We start from the raw sequence: 24,036 nt of genomic DNA, 5'->3' as shown, positions 1-24,036 counted from the left end.
ATTGAAAACCCTTGTTGTGGCATCATTCCTCGCCTCCAAACCACAGAAAGTTAGTCCACAACAATATGTTCGATGGTCACAGCGTTGCATAACTGTGGCTAATATCTTCCTCTTCCTGGGGTGTGGTCATGGCTGAGAGACCTCATGCCCACAAGCGGCCTCTTCTCCACACATCACCGCTGTGACGAAAGAAAGAGTCAGCATCACACTAGAAAGCTAAGCTAACCTAATACTACTTATTGCTCCAGATGCCACTGTAGCCAGCCACACACACACACACACACACACACACACACACACACACACACACACACACACACACACACACACACACACACACACACACACACACACACACACACACACACACACACACACACACACACACACACACACACACACACACACACACACACACACACACACCACAGCCTAGTGGTAATACTATGTTCATGGAAATTCTAATCCTATTTGGAGTATTTAAGCACTCAGTTCTAGCCATAATATAGCTAGCTATGGATTAAAGTTCTCAGTCGCCACGACTGGTTTCAGTCATTTAGGATTCCACAGAGGCCACCAGTGTGTATTTTGACGGCATTTTATTGTTTAGTTTAAGTCATAGTCTTATGAATAAAAGAGCATGAAAGCCCATCCTCAGTGCGGAAACCTGCCTGCCTGCCAGTGCCTGGTCAAATCCTCGTACACCACTTTTAAACCTTTTAAAAGGTTCAACTCTCTTTCATTCACTCAGACTGAATGGATGTTAATTCTCGGTTTACAACAGGGGTCGGTAACCTATTTGCCATGAAGTGATATATTATAACAGTGATCTTGATAGCCAGTGTACCAAATCAACATTATGTTTAATTATAACACCACATCCAAATTGAATATTTCCAACTGATTTTGATTGTCCATAGGCTATACAGGCTACATAACATAACAACTGTTGTTGTTTCCCCTTCATCTTCTTTACAAATATATCGTTGACATCAGGATGTAATGATCATGATCATTAGACTCAACCATCTCCCAGACTCTCTCCCCTGCAGTCAGAGTTACCTCTCTCTCTCTCACACGTACCACACCATCACCCTCCCTTGTGCCAATGGTGGCAGCCGTGCCTAAGGTTTCATAGCCCTGGCTTGCAGGATGGTTGGCTGCACAATACAGTACACATTGTGTGTTATTGTGTTATTGTGTGTACGATTGAGGAAGTAGTGGTTCCAACTGCCATACGAAACCACACTGGCTTGTACTGTACTGTTGTGCACTTTGTGATCTGCAGACTTACTTAGTGATTTGCAGACCACTGACTTGCAGTGGTTCAGTGGTTCAGTGGTGCAGTGGTGCAGTGGTGCAGTGGTGCAGTGGTTCAGTGGTTCAGTGGTTCTCAAACGTTTTTCATTTCAAGGACTCCTAAATTGATGTGTGAGGCCGTGGGACTTTTTATTTTACTTATTTATTAAACAAATCGATGAATGACTTATACCGTCCATCGTGCAATGGTGTCACGAAAGGGATATCTTCTGAACATCTGCTGCTGATGATTTTAAACAATGTTATTTTTGTCAATCATACCCTGACAGAAGCACTTTGTAGACCCTGTTCTAACTTCTGACCATGTGTCTCAAATGTCTCCAGGTGGAGTGGTCCTGACTCCTGGGCTCTCAACATCTTCTGACCATGTGTCTCAAATGTCTCCAGGTGGAGTGGTCCTGACTCCTGGGCTCTCAACATCCAAATGGACCAGGTCTGTAACTCTGAGAGTGTACGAATGGACCCTCACAGGTTCATTTGGTTCCATTTGCACACTCGCAAGAGTTAAATAAACACTGAGGATTTCACTATGTAGAATGGGGGGGGGCAGAGATTTTATTTAAAAAATTAAATAAATTAAAATCTAATGGTGGTCCAAAACTGGGGGATCTTGAAATTAAAAATGCTGAGAATCACTGCTCTAAAGGCCCATGGCCGCAGCCATGGGGCACCATGGGGAACCACTGCTCTAAAGGCCCATGGCCGCAGCCATGGGGCACCATGGGGAACCACTGCTCTAAAGGCCCATGGCCGCAGCCATGGGGCACCATGGGGAATCACTGCTCTAAAGGCCCATGGCCGCAGCCATGGGGCACCATGGGGAATCACTGCTCTAAAGGCCCATGGCCGCAGCCATGGGGCACCATGGGGAATCACTGCTCTAAAGGCCCATGGCCGCAGCCATGGGGCACCATGGGGAACCACTGCTCTAAAGGCCCACGGCCGCAGCCATGGGGCACCATGGGGAACCACTGCTCTAAAGGCCCATGGGGCACCATGGGGAATCACTGCTCTAAAGGCCCATGGGGCACCATGGGGAATCACTGCTCTAAAGGCCCATGGGGCACCATGGGGAATCACTGCTCTAAAGGCCCATGACTGCAGCCATGGGGCACCATGGGGAATCACTGCTCTAAAGGCCCATGGCCGCAGCCATGGGGCACCATGGGGAATCACTGCTCTAAAGGCCCATGGCCGCAGCCATGGGGCACCATGGGGAACCACTGCTCTAAAGGCCCATGGCCGCAGCCATGGGGCACCATGGGGAACCACTGCTCTAAAGGCCCATGGCCGCAGCCATGGGGCACCATGGGGAATCACTGCTCTAAAGGCCCATGACTGCAGCCATGGGGCACCATGGGGAACCACTGCTCTAAAGGCCCATGGGGCACCATGGGGCACCATGGGGAATCACTGCTCTAAAGGCCCATGGCCGCAGCCATGGGGCACCATGGGGAATCACTGCTCTAAAGGCCCATGACCGCAGCCATGGGGCACCATGGGGAACCACTGCTCTAAAGGCCCATGACCGCAGCCATGGGGCACCATGGGGAATCACTGCTCTAAAGGCCCATGACCGCAGCCATGGGGCACCATGGGGAATCACTGCTCTAAAGGCCCATGGGGCACCATGGGGAATCACTGCTCTAAAGGCCCATGACCGCAGCCATGGGGCACCATGGGGAACCACTGCTCTAAAGGCCCATGACCGCAGCCATGGGGCACCATGGGGAACCACTGCTCTAAAGGCCCATGGCCGCAGCCATGGGGCACCATGGGGAACCACTGCTCTAAAGGCCCATGGCCGCAGCCATGGGGCACCATGGGGAACCACTGCTCTAAAGGCCCATGGGGCCATGGGGCACCATGGGGAATCACTGCTCTAAAGGCCCATGGGGCCATGGGGCACCATGGGGAATCACTGCTCTAAAGGCCCATGGGGCACCATGGGGAATCACTGCTCTAAAGGCCCATGGGGCACCATGGGGAATCACTGCTCTAAAGGCCCATGGCCGCAGCCATGGGGCACCATGGGGAATCACTGCTCTAAAGGCCCATGGGGCCATGGGGCACCATGGGGAATCACTGCTCTAAAGGCCCATGGGGCACCATGGGGAATCACTGCTCTAAAGGCCCATGGGGCACCATGGGGAATCACTGCTCTAAAGGCCCATGGCCGCAGCCATGGGGCACCATGGGGAATCACTGCTCTAAAGGCCCATGGCCGCAGCCATGGGGCACCATGGGGAATCACTGCTCTAAAGGCCCATGACTGCAGCCATGGGGCACCATGGGGAATCACTGCTCTAAAGGCCCATGGCCGCAGCCATGGGGCACCATGGGGAATCACTGCTCTAAAGGCCCATGGCCGCAGCCATGGGGCACCATGGGGAATCACTGCTCTAAAGGCCCATGACTGCAGCCATGGGGCACCATGGGGAATCACTGCTCTAAAGGCCCATGGCCGCAGCCATGGGGCACCATGGGGAATCACTGCTCTAAAGGCCCATGACCGCAGCCATGGGGCACCATGGGGAACCACTGCTCTAAAGGCCCATGACCGCAGCCATGGGGCACCATGGGGAATCACTGCTCTAAAGGCCCATGACCGCAGCCATGGGGCACCATGGGGAATCACTGCTCTAAAGGCCCATGGGGCACCATGGGGAATCACTGCTCTAAAGGCCCATGACCGCAGCCATGGGGCACCATGGGGAACCACTGCTCTAAAGGCCCATGACCGCAGCCATGGGGCACCATGGGGAACCACTGCTCTAAAGGCCCATGGCCGCAGCCATGGGGCACCATGGGGAACCACTGCTCTAAAGGCCCATGGCCGCAGCCATGGGGCACCATGGGGAACCACTGCTCTAAAGGCCCATGGGGCCATGGGGCACCATGGGGAATCACTGCTCTAAAGGCCCATGGGGCCATGGGGCACCATGGGGAATCACTGCTCTAAAGGCCCATGGGGCACCATGGGGAATCACTGCTCTAAAGGCCCATGGGGCACCATGGGGAATCACTGCTCTAAAGGCCCATGACCGCAGCCATGGGGCACCATGGGGAACCACTGCTCTAAAGGCCCATGACCGCAGCCATGGGGCACCATGGGGAATCACTGCTCTAAAGGCCCATGACTGCAGCCATGGGGCACCATGGGGAATCACTGCTCTAAAGGCCCATGGCCGCAGCCATGGGGCACCATGGGGAATCACTGCTCTAAAGGCCCATGACCGCAGCCATGGGGCACCATGGGGAACCACTGCTCTAAAGGCCCATGACCGCAGCCATGGGGCACCATGGGGAATCACTGCTCTAAAGGCCCATGACCGCAGCCATGGGGCACCATGGGGAATCACTGCTCTAAAGGCCCATGGCCGCAGCCATGGGGCACCATGGGGAATCACTGCTCTAAAGGCCCATGGCCGCAGCCATGGGGCACCATGGGGAATCACTGCTCTAAAGGCCCATGGCCGCAGCCATGGGGCACCATGGGGAACCACTGCTCTAAAGGCCCATGGCCGCAGCCATGGGGCACCATGGGGAACCACTGCTCTAAAGGCCCATGGGGCCATGGGGCACCATGGGGAATCACTGCTCTAAAGGCCCATGGGGCCATGGGGCACCATGGGGAATCACTGCTCTAAAGGCCCATGGGGCACCATGGGGCACCATGGGGAATCACTGCTCTAAAGGCCCATGGGGCACCATGGGGAATCACTGCTCTAAAGGCCCATGGGGCCATGGGGCACCATGGGGAATCACTGCTCTAAAGGCCCATGGGGCACCATGGGGAATCACTGCTCTAAAGGCCCATGGCCGCAGCCATGGGGCACCATGGGGAATCACTGCTCTAAAGGCCCATGGCCGCAGCCATGGGGCACCATGGGGAATCACTGCTCTAAAGGCCCATGACCGCAGCCATGGGGCACCATGGGGAACCACTGCTCTAAAGGCCCATGGCCGCAGCCATGGGGCACCATGGGGAATCACTGCTCTAAAGGCCCATGGGGCCATGGGGCACCATGGGGAATCACTGCTCTAAAGGCCCATGGGGCCATGGGGCACCATGGGGAATCACTGCTCTAAAGGCCCATGGCCGCAGCCATGGGGCACCATGGGGAATCACTGCTCTAAAGGCCCATGGGGCACCATGGGGAATCACTGCTCTAAAGGCCCATGGGGCAGCCATGGGGCACCATGGGGAATCACTGCTCTAAAGGCCCACGACCGCAGCCATGGGGCACCATGGGGAACCACTGCTCTGAAGGCCCATGGCCGCAGCCATGGGGCACCATGGGGAACCACTGCTCTAAAGGCCCATGGGGCAGCCATGGGGCACCATGGGGAACCACTGCTCTAAAGGCCCACGACCGCAGCCATGGGGCACCATGGGGAATCACTGCTCTAAAGGCCCATGGCCGCAGCCATGGGGCACCATGGGGAATCACTGCTCTAAAGGCCCATGGCCGCAGCCATGGGGCACCATGGGGAATCACTGCTCTAAAGGCCCATGGGGCAGCCATGGGGCACCATGGGGAACCACTGCTCTAAAGGCCCATGGCCGCAGCCATGGGGCACCATGGGGAATCACTGCTCTAAAGGCCCATGACCGCAGCCATGGGGCACCATGGGGAATCACTGCTCTAAAGGCCCACGGCCGCAGCCATGGAGCACCATGGGGAACCACTGCTCTAAAGGCCCATGGCCGCAGCCATGGGGCACCATGGGGAATCACTGCTCTAAAGGCCCACGGCCGCAGCCATGGAGCACCATGGGGAACCACTGCTCTAAAGGCCCATGGCCGCAGCCATGGGGCACCATGGGGAATCACTGCTCTGAAGGCCTATGGCCGCAGCCATGGGGCACCATGGGGAATCACTGCTCTAAAGGCCCATGACCGCAGCCATGGAGCACCATGGGGAACCACTGCTCTAAAGGCCCATGGCCGCAGCCATGGAGCACCATGGGTAACCACTGCTCTAAAGGCCCATGGCCGCAGCCATGGGGCACCATGGGGAATCACTGCTCTAAAGGCCTATGGCCGCAGCCATGGGGCACCATGGGGAATCACTGCTCTAAAGGCCCATGGCCGCAGCCATGGGGCACCATGGGGAATCACTGCTCTAAAGGCCCATGGCCGCAGCCATGGGGCACCATGGGGAATCACTGCTCTAAAGGCCCATGGGGCACCATGGGGAATCACTGCTCTAAAGGCCCATGGCCGCAGCCATGGGGCACCATGGGGAACCACTGCTCTAAAGGCCCATGGGGCACCATGGGGAATCACTGCTCTAAAGGCCCACGGCCGCAGCCATGGGGCACCATGGGGAACCACTGCTCTAAAGGCCCATGGGGCACCATGGGGAATCACTGCTCTAAAGGCCCATGGGGCACCATGGGGAATCACTGCTCTAAAGGCCCATGACTGCAGCCATGGGGCACCATGGGGAACCACTGCTCTAAAGGCCCATGGCCGCAGCCATGGGGCACCATGGGGAATCACTGCTCTAAAGGCCCATGGCCGCAGCCATGGGGCACCATGGGGAACCACTGCTCTAAAGGCCCATGACCGCAGCCATGGGGCACCATGGGGAACCACTGCTCTAAAGGCCCATGGCCGCAGCCATGGGGCACCATGGGGAATCACTGCTCTAAAGGCCCATGGCCGCAGCCATGGGGCACCATGGGGAATCGGGATGGAACGGGGCTCTTGCATAATTTAATTAAATACAAATCAAATACAATTCATAATATTGGATCGACTCGTTTAGCTATTACAGATGCTCCGATCAATCGACCACCGATCACCAAATGGCTCGATCGGTGATCGAGTCATACCCTAATCTGGAGAAAGCGATCTTTTATACCATTTACGGGGTATAGAAAGTCAGATATATAGTATAAAATATCATGTTGCATCTTTGTGACAGGCCTATAAACATTCTCCCCTTCCTCCACATACAACCAGGAACAGTTTTGATGTGGGTTTTGACATATAATAATTTTGGAAATATTCAAATTTTCCCCTTACGCACGCACAAGATTGGTATCAGCTGATCATGAGAAAAACTATCAGTGATCAGGATCGGTCGCAAAAAATAGCCGACCTACAAGCTCGCATAACATAATGCTAACACCAAAAGGGGTTCCCGCCCAAAATGGGTTTTAACCCATTCTGACCGGGCACCCATTTTTGGTGTCAGCATCATGTTATGCTTTATCTATTGAAAAATAGCAGATCTACAAGCTCATATCGCGCCACCGAGTGGCGCGATACGAGCTTGTAGGTCTGCCATTTTTGAAAAATCGAAGAACGACTGACATTTTTAGAATCTGATCTCAGGTCAGAATGGGTTCATCAGACCAGTGTGTGTCCAGTGGAAAACCTCGTATGAATCTGATCTCAGGTCAGAATGGGTTAAAGTCATGGCTATTTGGGGGTCCTTGCCATGGAAAGGTTTGTGAAGGGGAACCCCGTGCTCGTCTCTCGGGCAGGCCATCTAGTATTTGCACACTATTGGGGTGGGAGTGGAGCCGCCCGGCGGGCCATGCTGTATGTGAAGCAAGATAAGCATCAGAAGACAGCCCTGATTGGGCCGTTCTATTGTTTGCGAGACAATGGGGAGGAAAGGGCCGAGCGCTCATTGCACCGCGGCGTAACTAAATACTCAGATAATCATGACACTTTATTATGAACCCTACATCTATGTACTGTGTTCATGTCTTGAGTCACGTGAGTCAACGCTGCATGCTGACCAGTGGCGTGCACAGACATTTAGAAGGGCAGGTGCTCAAGTGAAAAAAAGGGCACCTTGTGCAGCGCATTTTGGTGCTACAAGCTCATAGCGCGCCACTATGAGCTTGTAGGTCTGCTATTTATTTTTTAATCGAAGAACCACTGACATAGAAACATAGCTTTAGATTGTGTGGGGGCCTAAATAATATAGTAGAAGCGTCAACCATGTAGAAATGTCACCATGGTCCACACACTACAAATTAAAAAAAAAAAAAAAAATTGTTTGTTTTTTTTAAGAGCAAAATTGCCAAAAGGGAAGGGGGTGTCTATCTGTGCACGCCACTGCTGCTGACTGTCATTATGCTGACTTTCTTTGGGTTCCACATTCCTCACTTGTTTTCCTTCTCTGTCGTTCCTCCTCCGAGCTTTGTTTGGTCCTTATGGGAACGAGGCTGGAGTGAGCCGAGGCTATCGCGTCTCCTCTACTACAAAGAGACCTGACCTACATCTCTGCTGCTGTCGGGCAGAAACCTCTTGACTCCATATTCTTAACGCTTCGTTTTGTGTGTGTAAATTAACGCCCTATACGCGATCATCCTACACTAGTACCGCATCACACATAAGTATCAAAAGTAGCAGATCTACAAGCTTGAAACATGGCGCGACACATTCTGAGATTGTCGATTTTGCGATTTTTTTAATTTGAAGTAACAGTAACGGTTTTGGACATATGGGTTTACCACCCGACGGCGACAATATAAACCGTTTGATTTGGTGCGGGACAAAATGTCATTATAGGGAAAAATAGCTGAGCTATTTTTGGAAAGGAAGTGTAAAGGCAAAAAAGAGAGCGGGTGCCGGTGGCTAAGTATAGACGGTGACACTTTGATCTGAATAGTATACAACAAAAATACAAAGAAAAACACGAAACTCTGTCTGAACAAAATAATCTGATTACTTATAATGATCACTTGCAAATAACAGTGTGGTCAGTCAGTCATAAAGATAAAAAAAATGGATCTGACAGTATTCTGAAGAACAATGCTGTATAGCAGGGGTATTCAACTGGCGGACCGCGGTCCGCGACCGGACCGCGGACCACCTCTTTGCGGACCACCAAAAAAAAAAAAAAAAAAAAAAAGTTTTTTTTTTTTTTTTTTTTAGTTAATAATATAAATAACATCAGATGGTACATTTCTCATGTGAAATTGCTGCAAAGGCCCCCAAAATGTCCCCCAAGGGCCCCCAAAATTCTGGCGCGCAGTGTGGCCTGCCAGGGCGTATAACTCCCGGCCTGATTTGGAGTTCCACTCCGGGCCTGCACTCTGCACCCCATTATTGGTTGGGTGGAAGGCGATCCGATTTGTATAAGCTTGACCATACTAAACGGGCATAGAGCCCCGCTCTCCGATGGACGCCGCACATGGGACCGGACCTCGGTCTTATTCAAAAAAATATTTGTGGACCTTCATCATTTCTAGTTGAGGACCCCTGCTGTATAGTGTATATAATTATAAAATAAAGGTCTAACAACAAACTAAAAGTTTATTAGTTCATCACAATTGCATATCCTTAGACCTGTGACTAAAAAGGGAAGTCGCCAACACTGTCTCGATATTGGTTGGGACCACAAAACCAAACTACTGTACTGCTTTTTTCGTGAATACTTTTGCAGTGGTAAAAGGCCGAAAGCAATAATCATTATCGACTGTGCATCTGGGCTAAGTTAACATGGAGTGATTGGAGTCATATCTCCCAAAAATACTAACCAATAGAATGCTAGAAGAAGTCACATCAAGAAAACTAAACAGATTCAGAAACGGGTCTCATGGTCGCAGCTTATGTATTTCCTGTAGGCGGACTCGACGTAGCTGCGGGGTTTAAACCCTCACCAGGCGCACCTCTTACTACAGTGAACGGTAGAGTGACTGATGTTAGTCTGCCTCAAGTCAAACGTTACTCTTTTACCTGCTTTTTTACTAACACTAACATTACAAAGATGCCCTGAACATCGAGATGAACCTGTTTAGTCTATGGCTGCTCCAACAGTAGTGGCAACATTCCAAACAATGTCAAATGTCAAAATGTCAAATGTCAAAATATCCACCACGGGGTATGAGACAAGAGCCATTGAGTAAAAAAATAGCAGACCTACAAGCTCGTATCGCGCCACTCGGTGGCGCGATATGAGCTTGTAGATCTGCTATTTTTAAATAGCTAAAGCATAACATGATGTTAACACCAAAATGGGTTCCCGTTCAGAATGGGTTAAAGTATAAGGCTACCGCTGTGTGAACACAAGTGGATCAAATGGTTTCACATCAAAAAGCAGATGGATTCTTTATGGTCTGATGGTATGACGATTAACCGCTCGAAACTGCCTAAAGCAGCTTATTTCTGCACGTTGTGAACTTTGACCTGGAAGTGCGATAGTGAAACCACAGGGGGCTAGAGTCTGTACCTGTACAATTGTACATACTGTATTATGGTCCAAGTAACATTCACCACTTCACCCCTAACTATTAGAACCGCGGATTAGCCTACCGCCCTACCTAGCTTGGTATTGGCTATTTCAGGTGTATATATATATATATATATATATATATATATATATTTATATTCTTCTTTTTTTTTCTTATTTTCTTTTTTTTTTACATTTTCACCATAATGATTTGCCCAAAATAGGGACATTAAGATTAAGGCCTTGTCCACACGTATCCGGGTAAACGGATAAACGTAGGTTTTTATATGCGTTTTGGGGGGGTCGCCCACACGCAAACGCGTTTTTGGTCCATATAAACGCATCTTTTGGAAAACTCCTGCCACAGTGTATTTTTTTTAAACTCCGCCTGTGTGTTCCCTGTGTGGACAATGGAAACAGAGTTTTGCATGGGTCTTGCCATTGGTCATATGGACAGAGAGATTTAAAAAAACGTGTCGTATGGACAGAGAGATTTAAAAAAACGAAAACGAAAACGAAAAAGCTACGTTTATGTAGGTGTGGATGAAGCCTAACAGTGCTACAGCACATCCTGGTCCATCATTAATTAAAGAAGCCTCCAGGCCCTACATATATATAGAGAGAAATCCAACCTATAATAAGTGTTTTCCTCATCAGAAAAACATTCCAAGGAAAACACAGTCTAATCCTCTGTGTCAGTTTAGTTGCTAGTCATTCAGGGAAAAGCTGTTACAAGTCCAAGGCATTCCTGGAGCTATAACAGGGGGCATAGAACACACACACACACACACACACACACACACACACACACACACACACACACACACACACACACACACACACACACACACACACTGCTGTATGCACCCTATAGCCCGATGTGGAGTTCTCACACTAGCAGCAGCAACAGAAGCTCTAGCGGCTAAGCGTGGCCAGCTGCACTGCTACCGGCTCACCGACTCACTCACTGCTACCGCCTCACCCAGCCACTGTAGAAGTGTTGCTCGTGTCAAACTGGGCAAGTGAAAAAGGCCCAAAGGGTTATATAGCACAGTGCAGGGAACTGGTTTAACCCATTTTGACCTGAGATCAGATTCTAAAAATGTCTTCTACATCCTGAAAAAAGGCCCAAAGGGTTATATAGTACAGTGCAGGGAACTGGTTTAACCCATTTTGACCTGAGATCAGATTCTAAAAATGTCTTCTACATCCAGACAGTTTTCTGAAAAAGCTATGTTTCTATGTCAGTCGTTTTTTAGATTTTTCAAAAAATAGCAGACCTACAAGCTCGTAGCGCGCCACTCGGTGGCGCGCTATGAGCTTGTAGGTCTGCTATTTTTCAATAGCTAAAGCATAATGCTAACACCTGATATAGAAGACAAGTAAAGTGGCCACCTTGTGTTTCAGTGTTTTTAACTTTAGCCCTATTTAAATAATATAAAGAAACGCACGTTACATTGTGCAGCGGTGTGGGCTTGCAGGTCTTGTATTTAAGCCATTTCTGAAATCTTTTGAAAATCCCTGAAATTCTCGTATACATTTTCACACTCAAAAACAGGCCCGTCATGTTTAAAGTGGTTCAAAGACCACCTACGGAGGTGATCATCATTATGATACCACACCACAAAGCCCCTGAAACATGCACCAAGTTGTATCAACACAATATAGGCGGTCAAAGGGGGGGGGGGGGGGCAGAATAACACTAATGTAATCCCACTAAAGCAGGGGCTCCCAGACCTCTTCAGCTCTGTCTCCCTGGGACCCAAACCTACACAAATACATTATGAATTAGCCACTCGAGCCCTATTTAACGCATTCTGACCGGGCACCCATTTTGGTGTCAGCATCATGTTATGCTTTAGCTATTTAAAAATAGCAGATCTACAAGCTCATATCGCGCCACCGAGTGGCGCGATACGAGCTTGTAGGTCTGCTATTTTTGAAAAATCGAAGAGCGACTGACATTTTTTAGAATCTGATCTCAGGTCAGAATGGGTTCGTCAGACCAGTGTGTGTCCGGCGGAAACCTCGTATGAATCTGATCTCAGGTCAGAATGGGTTAAGAATGAAAACAGACGTATTGATTAGTTTTGTTATATTATAGCCTATATAGATGTGTGCAGTGCAGTTATGCATTCTGATGGCTCATTGGTGACTCCTATTGTACGTTGGATTCAGTTCTAAAAGGCTCAAGATTGTATTCATGGTGTCAGCATCATGTTATGCTTTAGCTATTGAAAAATAGCAGATCTACAAGCTCATATCGCGCCACCGAGTGGCGCGATACGAGCTTGTAGGTCTGCTATTTTTGAAAAATCGAAGAACGACTGACATAGAAACATATCTTTTTCAGAAAACTGTCAGGATGTAGAACATTGTAGAACATTTTTAGAATCTGATCTCAGGTCAGAATGGGTTAAAGCAAAAATAAAATCTCACGACTGACTTTTTCCGTGTGGCCATGAAGTCCTATTATGCAATTTGTGAAACGGTGTGAAAGGAGCCTCCCACACTAACACTAAACAATTAACACAATAATGATGTAACATTATGATTGTTTTAGTGTTGTAATACTGTTCCTTCTGTTCTACACACTGTGCAAACCAGGAAAGGAAATCACAGACTGAAGCTTTAACCTTTTGCTTTTATGAAATATCTGAGACCATTACGATTTTATGGAGCATGTTTCTAAACATAATGCTAGTTTGACCACTTCAAATGCTCTAATCTTTTACAAATCTTTGCAGAAAATATAGCCTAGATCTATAGACGAATTCAGAACGGGTCTCATGGTCGCAGCTTATGTATTTCCTGTAGGCGGACTCGACGTAGCTGCGGGGTTTAAACCCTCACCAGGCGCACCTCTTCTACTACAGTGTACGGTAGAGTGACTGATGTTAGTCTGCCTTAAGTCAAACGTTACTCTTTCACCTGCTTTTTACTAACACTAACATTACAAAGATGCCCTGAACATCGAGATGAACCCGGCATCGAGATGAACCCGGCAGCCTTGTGTTCATAAAACAGAAAGATTGGGTATTGGGTAAGACTGACGTTATGCATCTTTCAGGACCTTTCACTGCTTCGTCTCAACCATTACTCAATGGCTCTGGTCTCAGACACCGCGGTGGATATTTTGACATTCCGTTTTTTTAGCTGGTTTCTGCCCGACACAAGAGATATGTAATATAATATTACTTATTTACTCTTGATGTCAAGTAATAAGTCATGAATATGTAACCAGTAACTTAATTTACTCCTCCTGCGTAACTTCCCCAACAACCACTAAACGTCTGAGTTTATTCAATGGACTGTCCGTCATTATACCCACTGCACACTAAACACTAAACACTACACACTAAACACTACACACTAAACGCCTGAGCGTATTCAATGGGCTGTCTGGGTGGCGTCATTATACCCACTGCACACTAAACACTACACACTAAACGCCTGAGCTTATTCAATGGGCTGTCTGGGTGGGGTCATTATACCCACTGCACACTAAACACTACACACTAAACACTGTACACTAATCACTACACACTACACACTAAACACTACACACTAAACGTCTGAGTTTATTCAATGGACTGTCTGGGTGGCGTCATTATACCCACTGCACACTAAACACTACACACTAAACACTACACACTAAACACTACACACTAAACGCCTGAGCTTATTCAATGGGCTGTCTGGGTGGCGTCATTATACCCACTGCACACTAAACACTACACACTAAACACTACACACTAAACGCCTGAGCTTATTCAATGGGCTGTCTGGGTGGGGTCATTATACCCACTGCACACTAAACACTACACACTAAACACTACACACTAAACGCCTGAGCTTATTCAATGGGCTGTCTGGGTGGCGTCATTATACCCACTGCACACTAAACACTACACACTAAACACTACACACTAAACGCCTGAGCTCATTCAATGGGCTGTCTGGGTGGGGTCATTATACCCACTGCACACTAAACACTACACACTAAACACTACACACTAAACACTACACACTAAACGCCTGAGCTTATTCAACGGGCTGTCTGGGTGGCGTCATTATACCCACTGCCTCGGGCAGTCTCCAGATTCCCCGGTGAGTCACTCTCTCCAAGCAGTCCAGTCCAGTGCAGTCCACTCCCAGTGGTGGAAAAAGTACTCAATATTCTAAAAAAGTAAAAGTATCAATACTGCAATATAGAAATACTGTGTTACAAGTAGAAGTCCGGAATTCAAAATATACTACGAGCTTGTAGATCTGCTATTTTTCACATGATGCTAACACCAAAATGGGTTCCCGCCCAGAATGGGTTAATGGTTAATGATGGTTGTATAATTGTGCCGAGCATGAAGAGAAATGTAGCAGAGCCGAACGCCAAGATAAAATATTATATGCACATTTGTAAATATTATATGCACATTTGTATTCTCATTCTACAATAAATACGGTATTTGTTCAATCTATTAGTGAATTATCTGACTGAACTTTGGTTACTTTCCACCACTGCTCCGGCTCCAAACACCCAGAGCACCACGCCTTCTGTCATAGTAGAAGGCAGTGGCGTGCACAGACATTTAGAGGGGCAGGTGCTCAATTGAAAAAAAGGGCACCTTGTGCAGAACATTTTGGTGCTTTAGCTATTGAAAAATAGCAGATCTACGAGCTTGTAGGTCTGCTATTTATTTATTTTTATCGAAGAACCACTGACATAGAAACATAGCTTTAGATTGTGGGGGCCTAAATAATATAGTAGAAGCGTTTTTTTATCAAGATTTGATCAATGTCACCGCATGGTCCACACACTAAAAATTAAGAAAAAAAACAAAAAATAAATAAAGAGCACATTGCCTGCTCTAGCACCCCCTAGTGTCTATCTGTGCACGCCACTGGTAGAAGGCGTCCAGCGGTTTGACGATGTTGTGGAGTTTACAGTTTGCACTCACCCAGAGCTTGCTGTCATAGTAGAAGGCGTCCAGCAGTTTGACGATGTTGTGGTGGTCACACGAGGCCAGGATGTCTATCTCCACCATGTAGTCCTCCAGCTCCTCCTCTGTCTTGGTGTCGATCACTTTGGCAGCGGCCAGGACACCCGTCAGCTTGTTCTGGGCCTGCACGCGCGGTGAAAGTGTTAATGTTATGTCATCATACATTCTATACAAACTTAGCCTGGCACTGATCAGTCAGAATTTTCATTTAGTTTCACTTCATTATTCCAGAACATTTTTGTTTTAATGGACGTTGGTGATTCAGGGCTGGAGCCAGGCGGCGAATACAAGCTTGTAGATGTGTTACTTTTGGTGTGTGTCACTGCTAAGTTCTAAACCTTGCTACTTTTAAGTACAAGTAAAAGTGTTTTAGTACAATGTGACTGACCGGATCTATTTGCTGTGGCAATGTTGCACCTTTGGCCATGTCATCATTATACTATCTTCATTATGTAACTTGTGATGTCGATGCTGGAACAATATAGCTCAGCTGTGTGCACTCACTGTACTGTGCAGCCCTTCTAGGAAGATATTTCAAAGTAGCACCTGCATTGCAAACTAGCTAGTCCAAAACTGTTACTTTTCTGGAAATGGTCTTTGTTAATACTTTAATTGGTTAAATATTAAAACCCCACACACAGACCTATTTTGGACATGTCATTATTTATTTCACAAATAACAGTACTTTCGCTACTACTGTGCTACTACCGTCATACAACAGTAAAAAAAACAGGCCATTAATTCATGATAAAACATAGATAGAAAGATGAAATACGGAGACAAGGGTTTATTTTTGTGCCCCGACAGCGACAGTGCGACACTATACTAAGACATGTCTGGTATTAAAGTGGAAGCCTGTGGTGTGGTGTTTGTTTTGACTGCTGTGAAGGCAGGATGTCGCTGCTGCATTATGGGATGCAGCCACTTCCTGGTGACCCCGGGGGTGTCTTCCGGTGTCGACACCAAGGGCTGCCATTAAGGAAAGGTCATAAATGAAGTAAACCTGGCTATATTTAATGCGTGATAGTGATTCTCAACCTTTTTAATTTCAAAGGGACGACCCCCAGTTTGATCCGCATTTGGCCGCGACGGATCCCCATTTATTCTTTTTAACCCATTCTGACCTGAGATCAGATTCATACGAGGTTTCCACTGGGACACACACTGGTCTGTTAATCAATTTTGGGGCGGGAACCCCTTTTGGTGTTAGCATTATGCTATGCTTTAGCTATTGAAAAAGAGCAGATCTACAAGCTCATAGTGGCACGCTACGAGCTTGTAGGTCTGCCATTTGAAAAATCCGAATCGATTTTGAAAAAGTAAAAATGGGTTAACTCTGAGAGTGTGCAAATGTAACCATATGGACCCCAACGTTGTGAAACTGTGATTTAACTATTATCTAGTATCTACTACCTATTCCTTTGTTCAATTGATCATAAATGGGGACTCTAGGAAAGCATCCATCACCAGGACTGAATCATCAAGGCAGCGCAGCACGTTATAAATGGTTACTTATGGTCCATGATGGGGAATGGCCTAAAGCCCAGACACATACACACGCAGTACAGTACAAGTGCAATCTGCTATTCATAGATGGGCTTTAACAGAGCTTTGAAGTTCCACTGCCAGCAGGAACATTAACTCCTTGAGGGCAAAATGTGATGGGAAGTATAGTTCAACAACTAGCCATTATTTTTGTGATTATTCTATCAATATTATATATATATTTTTTAATTAATTGCATAATCGGGAAAGTGTGTTTTTAAATATTTTATATTTTTTAAATTTTATATTTTAAACATCAATCTGTTTGGCCAGTGTTGTGAGCTTGCAAATCTGCTCTTCTGTTTGCACTATACACAGGTTTAATGTTTGTCATAATGTACCTCGTTATGTCATATTGTCTCTTCATTGTTAATGGCGTTTAATGTTTGTGTTGGCACCGTTTGTTTTACATCACCCTTACATCACCAAATCAAGTTAAACTTTAATATATTAGCGCCACTCACTTCACACGGGTGTGATTTGTTTTAGGTTAGGGATCAATCTTTTTTATTAAATGATTGATCAATCATTTTTGATCAATCATTTTTATGAAATGATTGATTCTTTTTTATATTCAATTAAATTGATTACCGTAGTACGATTTAACTGTTGATATTGACTACCGTAATCCCTCTAATGTTTGCACAATAGGTTTATATGTGAGGTCTGCTGATTAATTAGGAACTTCTGATTCTGGATGGAGTCAAAGTGGGGTGCCCTCGTGATTTTGGGGGCATCCCCAGATGACAGTTAAGTGACAATTAAAGTTATTTTAAGACCTTTTTAAGAAAGAAAGAAAGAAAGAACTGCATCAAAAGTAATCAAACTATACTATTAAAAACTGGTCAAAGATTCGACCAAATTGTCAAATAATACAAGAAAGAAGCAAGCAACGCCTCACTTTGCGAGGCGTTGTGAACTTGATGATCATCTATTTTCACAATATTAATCTGTGGAACCGAGTCAAACTAAATTGATCCCCCCCACCCCTTTTCCCCCCCTCACTGTATACGTTTCTTTCCCCTTTTTACCTCCTTTATGGTGAATTCCTGTTCTGTTCTTTGACTATATAGAAGTGTCTATTTGTAGGTCTCTAAATGTTTTGATGAATTGAACAAGGTGGACCCTCTTGTAAACAAGTGTAACGCTTAATTGGATCGTCCACTCACAGTTAACAGTCTTTGTATTGAGTTTGTGCTTGAAATGTACTGTAATTCTGCAAACTGTTAATAAATATTTCAATCAATCAATAATGCCTCAACTCTCACAATTCAGGTCAAGTGCTTGTCAGGGAGGGGTACGCCCAGTAATGTGGGGTACGCCCAGTAATGTAGGGTATGCCCAGTAATGTGGGGTATGCCCAGTAATGTGGGGTATGCCCAGTAATGTGGGGTATGCCCAGTAATGTGGGGTACGCCCAGTAATGTGGGGTATGCCCAGTAATGTGGGGTATGCCCAGTAATGTGGGGTATGCCCAGTAATGTGGGGTATGCCCAGTAATGTGGGGTATGCCCAGTAATGTGGGGTATGCCCCAGTAATGTGGGGTATGCCCAGTAATGTGGGGTATGCCCAGTAATGTGGGGTATGCCCAGTAATGTGGGGTGTGCCCAGTAATGTGGGGTATGCCCAGTAATGTGGGGTGTGCCCAGTAATGAGGGGTATGCCCAGTAATGTGGGGTATGCCCAGTAATGTGGGGTATGCCCAGTAATGAGGGGTATGCCCAGTAATGTGGGGTATGCCCAGTAATGTGGGGTATGCCCAGTAATGTGGGGTATGCCCAGTAATGTGGGGTATGCCCAGTAATGTGGGGTATGCCCAGTAATGTGGGGTATGCCCAGTAATGTGGGGTATGCCCAGTAATGTGGGGTATGCCCAGTAATGTGGGGTGTGCCCAGTAATGAGGGGTATGCCCAGTAATGTGGGGTATGCCCAGTAATGTGGGGTATGCCCAGTAATGTGGGGTATGCCCAGTAATGTGGGGTATGCCCAGTAATGTGGGGTATGCCCAGTAATGTGGGGTATGCCCAGTAATGTGGGGTATGCCCAGTAATGTGAGGTATGCCCAGTAATGTGGGGTATGCCCAGTAATGTGGGGTATGCCCAGTAATGTGGGGTATGCCCAGTAATGTGGGGTATGCCCAGTAATGTGGGGTATGCCCAGTAATGTGGGGTATGCCCAGTAATGTCGGGTATGCCCAGTAATGTGGGGTATGCCCAGTAATGTCGGGTATGCCCAGTAATGTGGGGTATGCCCAGTAATGTGGGGTATGCCCAGTAATGTGGGGTATGCCCAGTAATGTGGGGTATGCCCAGTAATGTGGGATATGCCCAGTAATGTGGGGTATGCCCAGTAATGTGGGGTATGCCCTGTAATGTGGGGTATGCCCAGTAATGTGGGGTATGCCCAGTAATGTGGGGTATGCCCAGTAATGTGAGGTATGCCCAGTAATGTGGGGTATGCCCAGTAATGTGGGGTATGCCCAGTAATGTGGGGTATGCCCAGTAATGTGGGGTATGCCCAGTAATGTGGGGTATGCCCAGTAATGTGGGGTATGCCCAGTAATGTGGGGTATGCCCAGTAATGTGGGGTATGCCCAGTAATGTGGGGTATGCCCAGTAATGTGCGGTATGCCCAGTAATGTGGGGTATGCCCAGTAATGTCGGGTATGCCCAGTAATGTGGGGTATGCCCAGTAATGTGGGGTATGCCCAGTAATGTGGGGTATGCCCAGTAATGTGGGGTATGCCCAGTAATGTGGGGTATGCCCTGTAATGTGGGGTATGCCCAGTAATGTGGGGTATGCCCAGTAATGTGAGGTATGCCCAGTAATGTGGGGTATGCCCAGTAATGTCGGGTATGCCCAGTAATGTGGGGTATGCCCAGTAATGTGGGGTATGCCCAGTAATGTGGGGTATGCCCAGTAATGTGGGGTATGCCCAGTAATGTGGGGTATGCCCCAGTAATGTGGGGTATGCCCAGTAATGTGGGGTATGCCCAGTAATGTGGGGTATGCCCAGTAATGTGGGGTATGCCCAGTAATGTGGGGTATGCCCAGTAATGCCGGGTATGCCCAGTAATGTGGGGTATGTCCAGTAATGTGGGGTATGCCCAGTAATATGGGGTATGCCCAGTAATGTGGGGTATGCCCAGTAATGTGGGGTATGCCCAGTAATGTGGGGTATGCCCAGTAATGTGGGGTATGCCCAGTAATGTGGGGTAAGCCCAGTAATGTGGGGTATGCCCAGTAATGTGGGGTATGCCCAGTAATGTGAGGTATGCCCAGTAATGTGGGGTATGCCCAGTAGTGTGGGGTATGCCCAGTAATGTGGGGTATGCCCAGTAACCGGGTACTGTTGCCACTGGTCCATTGTTATTACATGTCGCAGAGCTTTCACTGGTGATCAAATTTCTGTCCGTCACACAAATGATGCTTCTGGCGCATTCCATACATTGGGGTCAGAGAAAACATGACGCTATTGAAATAATTAAAAGGTCATGAATTTGACCTGGGGTTAGCTTTATGTGAGGAGCAATCAAGGGCTGAGCGGAAATTGCAGGGGGGGGGGGGGGGGGTCTGTGTTTGTGACGCATGGATGGAAATACTATAAAGGAAAATAATATCACTATAAACAAGCTAGACAAGTTAACACATCTTTCCCGTGCCTGGAATATTTGTGAAATGTGTATGTAAAGATATATGTGCGTTAAAATCTGTTTGTAGTTTTTATCTACAGTATAGGCCTACTGGGAAATGATTGTGGTGGCTGGTCAATTCTGAAAGTATAGCTGTCCCTATGTATTTATTTATTTATTACATTGTTTCACGATAAGCAGTTGAGACGAATAACAGTCTGAAGTCCATAATTTATTCTGACCCCTCCGCCTATCTGCCCTGAACCCTTATCCATCATTACATTACGGATAATTAGTATGGACTTAGTAGACTGTTATTTATCTCAACTGCTCGTTATTGTTCAAGGTTTGCCAAAAATGTTATTTAGCCACATTCAAGTATAAAATGGGAATCATATTCAGAATAGGGCTTAAGCGGTTAATATCTTTTGCCCATAAGAAGTAAGAACTGATCTATGAATGGTTTATTAATACCGTTTGCCCATAAGAAGGAAGAACTGATCTATGAATGGTTTATTAACCAGGAATTGGTCTTTCTTGTAGCCTAAAAGCAGCCTCAGGCCGGCAGAGAACAGTGTCTTGAACAGGGATGTGACCTTTCCGGACCTGGCCCGCTTCAGGACTTCTCTGTATTCACACCTCAAAACAACCTGTTCAACCTGTTCATGCTACTAACCCTGCCCGTTCTGCTGTTTACTTCTGACCCCTGTTTCCAGGGACGGATTAACCCCCATGAGGGCCCCTGGGCCGGTCATTTTTGCAGGGCCCCCATAGCGCAACATTTTGTGTTTTTCCGTGTTTTTATCATGTTTTTGACCTAAATTTAACTAAATCAATGGCCAATGAAGGGCCCCAGGAGCCCTTTTCAGGGCGTCAAACCTAGTGCAGCCTTCCTCTTTCTCTCAGATCTGTGACCTCTCCTGGCCTGGCTTCAGGACTTCTCTGTATTCACACCTCAAAACAACCTGTTCAACCTGTTCATGCTACTAACACTGCCCGTTCTGCTGTTTACTTCTGACCCCTGTTTACAGTCACTGTACTGTACTCTCAATATGCTTGTCCAGAGAGAGTTGGGGGGATGGGGGAGTGGGTGGGAGAGGATGAGCAAGCTAACTGTATCTGTACAGTTAGCTTATTATGATGAAGCTAGTTATGATGAATATGATGAATTCCTGTTCTGTTCTTTAACTATATACTAGTGTCTATTTGTACGTCTCTAAATGTTTTGATGAATTGAACATGGTGGACCCTGTTGTAAACAAGTGTAATGCTTAATTGGCGGGTCATCCACTCACAGTTAACAGTCTTTGTATTGATTTTGTGCTTGAAATGTACTGCAATTCTGCAAACTGTTAATAAATATTTCAATCAATCAAAAAAAAAAATACATGTCTGTATTGTCTATTGTGCACTGTCTATTTGTGTAACTGCACTGTACTGTATATGTAATGTTTTTCCCTGTGTACGGGACGCCCTCTAAAATGAGATGCTGCATCTCAAGGGGCTATCCTCCTTTCAATAAAATTCTGACCAATGTCACCGAGAATGATGTTACAGTTGTTTTCATACTGTAATTACACATAATTATCGGATCGGATCGGATCGGATAATGGATCGGCCACCAATCCGATACCCGATCTAGAATTTTAGCCTGGATCGGCGCCGATCTCCGATACGAGTATCGGATCGGTGCATCCCTAGTTACACATGCACTGTGTGGTGGGTGGGTCACCCAATGTGACACATGACACACACATAGCACGCTGCCAAAAAGAGGAATTGTTCAGGAACAAAGGAAGTTAAAGAACAGACGCTTGATCATCATCATCAACAATATAGACGCCACTCAAAGAGGGGCCAGGGGGACCCCCCTCCCTCCACCCCTCCCAAAGGGTCATTTAAGGGGAGCTCCTCAGCAAAATAAATAAATAAAAGATTGATAGTTAGGTATACCACTATCAAATTGACCCTTATGGATGTGTAATGACAGTGTATAAAAGGAACCAAATGGACCCGTGTATTAACCCATTCTGAACGGGAACCCATTTTGGTGTTGGCATCATGTTATGCTTTAGCTATTGAAAAATAGCAGATCTACAAGCTCATAGCGCGCCACCGAGTGGCGCGATATGAGCTTGTAGGTCTGCTATTTTTGAAAAATCGAAGAACGACTGACATTTTTTTAGAATCTGATCTCAGGTCAGAATGGGTTAAAGGTTATAAGGCACTCTCAGTGTTAAAGGTATATTCAGTGATTTCACTAAAAAAAAACCTTAAGTTTCGTTTTTGGCTGTGGGACCCAGCCTTAGTTTCGTCCAATCAGGATAGAGTCAAAAACGAAACCTAAGGTTTTTTGACCCCCAGGGGTTAACTGGGGACAGTAGAGAGGATTATCACAACAAAACAAAAAAAAAAAGTGATGTTTGAATTAAGTGAAATCACTGAATATACCTTTAAATGTAAAGCGGTGCAGATTGACTCTCACCTTGTAGACCTTCCCAAAGGCTCCATCTCCCAGTTCTCTGAATATACCTTTAAATGTTTACAGTGCAGATTCACTCTCTCACCTTGTAGACTTTCCCAAAGGCTCCATCTCCCAGTTCTCCCACAACCTCCCAGATCTCCTCCGGATCCTCATCCCGGTGAACGTGTTCATACTGCTTCTTCTTCTTCTCGGCTCCCAGTTTAAAGATTTTACGGAAGTTAAAGAATGCCATATTGATTAAACCCGGCGGGGGGTGTACTGTGGGGTATAATAATAGGGTCCTTTAAATTGGGAAATTGACAATCTCCGCCCCCAAAACAAATGCTAATGTTATATAGACCCCCCCCCCCTTCCTCTGTTATAACTGCATTCTAAAGATGGTTCACGTGGTGTGGTCTTGGCAGCTTCCTTGCAGTGCGGGGTCCAAATCCCATGACAAAAACGTGGAAAGGATTGTAGGTCAATTTTTTTGTTCAAATAAGAATTTCAGATGTTATACATCAGTAAAGATCAAAGCCTCGTATAGCACATAGACCATATAATGATCTGGTTAAATCCAAAATGGGAAAGGAAAGGGTATACAGTCAATCCTCGGGCACATTTTGAGTCATTTTCCCCATCCTTGTGAAACAACATTTAAATAAATCCCACGTTGACAATTCGGTTCGGAGGTAATAGTAGTAGAAGTTCCCTTTTCATGTAAAAAAAACAAAAGTAGCAGTTGGAAAAAGCTCGTTGTTTTGTTCCAACCAACCAACAACAACAACAAAAAACTCCTAGCCCGACAAACACACTTTAAGCTGTCAGAAAACACACCGAAAACATGTAGAAAAAGGTCAAATAAAACG

The 24,036-nt window shown here is 46.9% G+C and overlaps 1 protein-coding gene across 1 annotated transcript in view; it reads right to left on the bottom strand.

Annotated features, from left to right (window-relative positions):
- Positions 1-23,464, bottom strand: part of LOC310858963 (STE20-like serine/threonine-protein kinase) — a 68,968-nt gene extending 45,504 nt beyond the window's left edge. Inside the window, exons 1-2 of the mRNA XM_083765283.1 lie at positions 23,271-23,464; positions 15,482-15,646 (exon numbers count right to left, since the gene is read on the bottom strand). Coding sequence (XP_083621409.1) covers positions 15,482-15,646; positions 23,271-23,420 — 315 coding nt within the window. The 5' untranslated portion in view covers positions 23,421-23,464. The remainder of the gene's footprint in view (positions 1-15,481; positions 15,647-23,270) is intronic.
- Positions 23,465-24,036: the final 572 nt, after the last annotated feature.

This window comes from Protomyctophum parallelum, assembly GCF_964188405.1.
Source record: "Protomyctophum parallelum genome assembly, chromosome: 5".
NCBI classification, from domain to species: Eukaryota; Metazoa; Chordata; class Actinopteri; order Myctophiformes; family Myctophidae; genus Protomyctophum; species Protomyctophum parallelum.
This window is presented reverse-complemented; position numbering and strand designations above follow the sequence as displayed.